Source organism: Sinocyclocheilus anshuiensis, unplaced genomic scaffold (assembly GCF_001515605.1).
Source record: "Sinocyclocheilus anshuiensis isolate Anshui unplaced genomic scaffold, SAMN03320099.WGS_v1.1 scaffold615, whole genome shotgun sequence".
Taxonomy (NCBI): domain Eukaryota; kingdom Metazoa; phylum Chordata; class Actinopteri; order Cypriniformes; family Cyprinidae; genus Sinocyclocheilus; species Sinocyclocheilus anshuiensis.
Genome location: NW_015552647.1, coordinates 899,199 through 904,870, shown reverse-complemented (window position 1 = coordinate 904,870; position 5,672 = coordinate 899,199). Strand labels below are relative to the sequence as shown.

The window sequence follows — 5,672 nt, the reverse complement described above, 5'->3', positions numbered from 1 at the left end:
ACCTGTATAGATCTGCTACGGGGTGATCATGTATGCTATGGGGATTATTCATGTTATATGTGCAGCAGCAGTATTTCTTACATGCTCACAGCAGCATGTTTTGGATGGATTGGCAGTAACAAGTCTCACTTGCTCTGCCGCAGCAGCAGCAGCAGTGTAGCAGATCTATTCTGCCAAGACCAAATACATTAACATTGTCATGTACATTACCATGCAAATCACTCCGAGAGTTGTCATGACAGAACTTAATTTCATGCCAAATTTAAAGAAAGATGGCATAATAAGCACACTTGTCAAGCAAAACAGTAAGGTATTTGGACACTTTCTGGTTGTCAAATAAAAAGTAGTTCGTAGTAAAGTGATGAATTACACCTGTGGTTACTCTGACAGGGACACCTGTGTGAACTTGAGGAGAAATTATTTCATATCCATGACCTTCTTTTTTCTTTAAGTAAAGTGAAAGAAATTTGTATTTTTATCTGTTGTTTGCAGCACCCTCAGAGTTTCATACCCAAATTCTGCCAATTAAAAACTGTAGTTTATGTTTTTGGGCAGCTCTGCATCACAGTGTTTACAGGCAGCTCTTTCGCATTCCTTGCTGTGCGTAATGGTTCTTTTCAATTTCTTCTCCACCTTGAACCACCGTTGTTAATGCTCAAGGACATTTGCATCTGACATTGCCATCCCTGGCCTGGTGAACCGACACCATTCATAGCTTCCCTTCATCATTTTTTTCCCTCACCATTTTTCATTGCCATTTCTTTAAAGCAAATATTGAATAAAAGTAAATAAAAAAGACACCAGGAGTGTGGGGGGGAGCTTTTGTATGGCACACTTCTTTTTTGACTGATTCGTGAACTGAAATTTGGGTCCAAACAGATTTGGTAGCCTTGGGAAATATTGTAGGTTGTACAAGTCAAATGATTATATTTTAACGTAACAATAATTCACAAAATTACATACAATTCAATTAAATTCAAGTTTATTTGTATAGCGCTTTTCACGATACAAATCATTGCAAAGCAACTTTACAGAAAATTAAGTTTCTACAGTATTTAGTAGTAGCTTGTTAGTGGTGACTGTCATTTAATGTACATATGGCAGAAATGTACGGAAACAGCAGCAGCAGTGTAGCAGATCTATTCTGCCAAGACCAAATACATTAACATTGTCATGTACATTACCATGCAAATCACTCCGAGAGTTGTCATGACAGAACTTAATTTCATGCCAAATTTAAAGAAAGATGGCATAATAAGCACACTTGTCAAGCAAAACAGTAAGGTATTTGGACACTTTCTGGTTGTCAAATAAAAAGTAGTTCGTAGTAAAGTGATGAATTACACCTGTGGTTACTCTGACAGGGACACCTGTGTGAACTTGAGGAGAAATTATTTCATATCCATGACCTTCTTTTTTCTTTAAGTAAAGTGAAAGAAATTTGTATTTTTATCTGTTGTTTGCAGCACCCTCAGAGTTTCATACCCAAATTCTGCCAATTAAAAACTGTAGTTTATGTTTTTGGGCAGCTCTGCATCACAGTGTTTACAGGCAGCTCTTTCGCATTCCTTGCTGTGCGTAATGGTTCTTTTCAATTTCTTCTCCACCTTGAACCACCGTTGTTAATGCTCAAGGACATTTGCATCTGACATTGCCATCCCTGGCCTGGTGAACCGACACCATTCATAGCTTCCCTTCATCATTTTTTTCCCTCACCATTTTTCATTGCCATTTCTTTAAAGCAAATATTGAATAAAAGTAAATAAAAAAGACACCAGGAGTGTGGGGGGGAGCTTTTGTATGGCACACTTCTTTTTTGACTGATTCGTGAACTGAAATTTGGGTCCAAACAGATTTGGTAGCCTTGGGAAATATTGTAGGTTGTACAAGTCAAATGATTATATTTTAACGTAACAATAATTCACAAAATTACATACAATTCAATTAAATTCAAGTTTATTTGTATAGCGCTTTTCACGATACAAATCATTGCAAAGCAACTTTACAGAAAATTAAGTTTCTACAGTATTTAGTAGTAGCTTGTTAGTGGTGACTGTCATTTAATGTACATATGGCAGAAATGTACGGAAAAATCAATTAAAGACGTAATCAAACAGACGATGAACACTATTAACAGCAATTATTATATGATGCAATCAAACTTATATCAAAATTTGGTAGTTCTGTATGTTGTTTCAGGGTTGGCATCATCTGAGGTCCTCTGCATGCACAAGGACTTTGTAATTCTGTATTTTAATCAAGTTTTTCTCATTGCATATTATTGTTTTAAATGCATATAATATATGCATTTAAATAGCAACAGACCAGGACAATAGAAAATATATTATTAAGTATAAGGGAATGTTATAATTGGGAAGTGAGGGGTGTAATGTGTGTCAGGCGGGTGGGAGTTCAACTGTATTACCTTGGATTTCTTTGATCCTCTCTTTCGTACTCCATCTCTTTCATGTATGAAGACGTGACTCACTGATAACTCTGAATGAAGGACAGTGCTTATAAATCATCCGTCCCTCATCAGAACAACTGAGAAGCTGCCTCTCACATTTTGGAGGATACAGTACATACATATACTCAAATATTACGTGGCAGCCCTTTGTACCTGTGGGACATTGGCATCTGAAGAAAAACTATACTTTAGTCTGTTTTAAGTCTGTTTTTGGTGTGTCTGAGCAGAAGGCAGTTTGTAGTGCTTGGACCCCCCTCTTCAGGGGAGAGAAACCTGTGGCACTAGCGTTTGAAGACCATGACATCCGACATTTCTGTCTTTCTCTGCCTGGTGCTGGTGTCTTGTGGTTCGACTGCAGTCATCACTGGGGTGAGTGACCCTTACAACTTCAAGAGCCAGTCTGGTCAAGTGGATTGAACACTATAGAAACATAACACTAAATTATTGTTTTTTTTTAATTATTATTATTATTGATGGTGTCTTGTTTGTTTGGTTGAATGATTGAATTATGCATTTCATTTGAGATATTTATTTTCAGTTCTTTACTGCATCTGTCTTTGTGGCCTTTGTGTAAGTTTTTCTGTAGACCTTTTTTTCACTATAGCATTATGTAGAACAAATTACAGTATATTTATTATCAGCAATATGGCACTATCATATATATATGGTTTTCCATTTTTTGGATGAAAACTCATACCTTTAACTCATACATTACCATTAAGAGTGTAGCTGATATATTAGGCACACTGTTAATTCTGAATTATTCAACGAAAAATCAAAGCTCTGCGTTTCACTTTTAAAATGACATGTCCACAGATTTTAGCACACACAAATAATGTGATGTAATAAAATGATAAATGTAATATTTTAAGGATTCAAGCATGAATAGATTTGTTCTTTAACACTGTAATGTTCTCTCAGAGCATTTCTTAGGGTCAGCAGAGATGCCGTGCTGTTTGACATGAATGTGTTGGGATGCTCAAATGCATTTCCTTCACACCTGTCAGGACAGTAAAGCCTACAGCACTCCCAAAATATGTGAGAGTGCTGTCAGAACACCCCAGGCCTAATGGAGATGGAGGCATGGCGTTTTCAAACACATTGAGACCATCATCCTACATGGTCTGTCAGGGCAAATCAGTAGCCTGGATCCACAAGAGAAAATCCTATGCCACTTTTGGGCTCCTACTCACTATATAGCTTTAAAAATGCTTCAGGTTGGTCGTGTGGTGCTATTTTATTGCATGAGGTGGACGCACTGAACATTTCATCACTGATATGTTTTCTCACTAGAGTCGAATGTGGGCATGTTGATGTATTTATAATGAGAAAGAGCCCTAAGACCTGTGTGTGTGTGTGTGCAGGCATGTGAGAAGGACTCTCAGTGTGGAGGTGGCATGTGTTGTGCAGTCAGCCTGTGGATCCGGAGCCTGCGAATGTGCATCCCAATGGGTCAGGAAGGAGAAGACTGTCATCCAATGAGCCACAAGGTTTATTTCCTCACTTTCCTCCTCACATTCATTATGATTTGTTCCTGTCTTCTTGTTTTTTAATCTCTCATTTCTACTTAGGTGCCGTTCTTTGGCAAGAGACTCCATCATACATGCCCTTGTCTGCCTAACCTTTCCTGCATTACCATAGCTGATGGCAAGTCCAAATGCCTCCCACCATTTCCATTCCAGGATCAGTACCTCTGATGAAGATGTTTGCCTGTGTACCATGCAAAATGTTTGTATAAAGTGTATAGATGTAAAAGTGTTTTCTTGACTGATTTTCAGATTTATTTTATTTAATTTATTTAATCTTTATGGAAAATATAAAATAAATGATAGAAGATAAGTAAATTGTGGGAATGAGGTCATAAAATATAAACGCTAAATGCAAAATGTCAGAATATGACCAAAATAAAAAAAAGAAAAAAATTATTCTTAAGCTTGTTTAAAATATTATACACTAAGGTAGTATACTGTAAGTATATTAGCCATTACCGGCATTTATTATTCTTTTTTTTTACAGAAAACAGTGTTGAGTACGGCAGGAAAAGCATTTTATCAATGTTTTTATTTTATTTCCTGCCTAACTGTCTTGAATTCTGCTACTTTGCTGCATTCTTAAAGGGAAAAAATGAGAATGAAGAGATGTGGGCCTCTGAAGCTTTGATTTAGAGGTGGTAATAGCTATTTGAACCTGAAATGCTACTTAAAGTATACAGGCATGGTCAGCGTGTCATGGTTGTTATCAGAGTGGTGTGTGACAACTCTTTGACAGTTCATTAGTCAAGAACTATAGCACAATCATGCAGTTTCTTACTTTACCATAGTTCTATGTATGTCAAAATGTAATGTCACCAATATTTAAAGGGATAGTTCACCCAAAAATGAAAATCCTGTCATTAATTACTCACCCTCATGTTGTTCAAAGCCCGTAAGACCTTCGTTCATATTTGGAACACACATTAAGATATTTTTGATAAAATCCTCTGACCCTCCCATAGACAGCAAGGTTACTACCAAGATCAAGGTCCAGAAACGTAGCAAGGTCATCGGTAAAATAGTCCATGTGACATCAGTGGTTCAACTGTAATTTTACGAAGCTACGAGAATACTTTTTGTGCGCAAAGAAAACAAAAATAAAGACTTTATTCAACAATTCCTCTACTCAGTGTTCGAACTATACCGTGGACTTTGGGGGAGCTCACTTGTTTTGTTTTTTTTATAAGGGGGGGGGTTTCGTGCGCTTGTGCGTGGGGCTTACAATGACTTACAACGATACATAACAGCTACATAAGCACTATATAGGATAAATCACTATACAGGATTAATACAGGAATTAATACACTATACAGGAATACCATACTTTCTCCGTTCAATTAGGCCTAAGACATCGCAGACCTATAACAACTCAGCCACAACACATAATTGCGAACAACATGCCTTACCTTAATACAGAATCGACCACAGAGTCCAACGTTTATATTTGTTCTACGAATCTTTGAGTTAACATGTACTAAACATGAGTGGAATTTGCACCGCAGTGCCCCCACACCTTGATGCTCATAACAAGAATAGCATGTATAGTTATCTTTATTGAAGTGAATTAGGTTTAAATCGCCGTCATGCATGAATGAATGATATTTTTGCAATTTTACACATAATAATCCACGATGATCACATTACACAAAACTGAAATTGCACGTCAAAATAAC

At 36.9% G+C, this 5,672-nt stretch overlaps 1 protein-coding gene across 1 annotated transcript; it reads left to right on the top strand.

The window, feature by feature from the left end:
- Positions 1-2,703: 2,703 nt before the first annotated feature.
- Positions 2,704-4,164, top strand: LOC107666985 (toxin MIT1-like). The gene is made up of 3 exons (XM_016458541.1): positions 2,704-2,836; positions 3,832-3,957; positions 4,039-4,164. The coding sequence occupies exons 1-3, from the start codon at positions 2,765-2,767 to the stop codon at positions 4,162-4,164; spliced, it is 324 nt and encodes a 107-aa protein (XP_016314027.1). The 5' UTR covers positions 2,704-2,764.
- Positions 4,165-5,672: the final 1,508 nt, after the last annotated feature.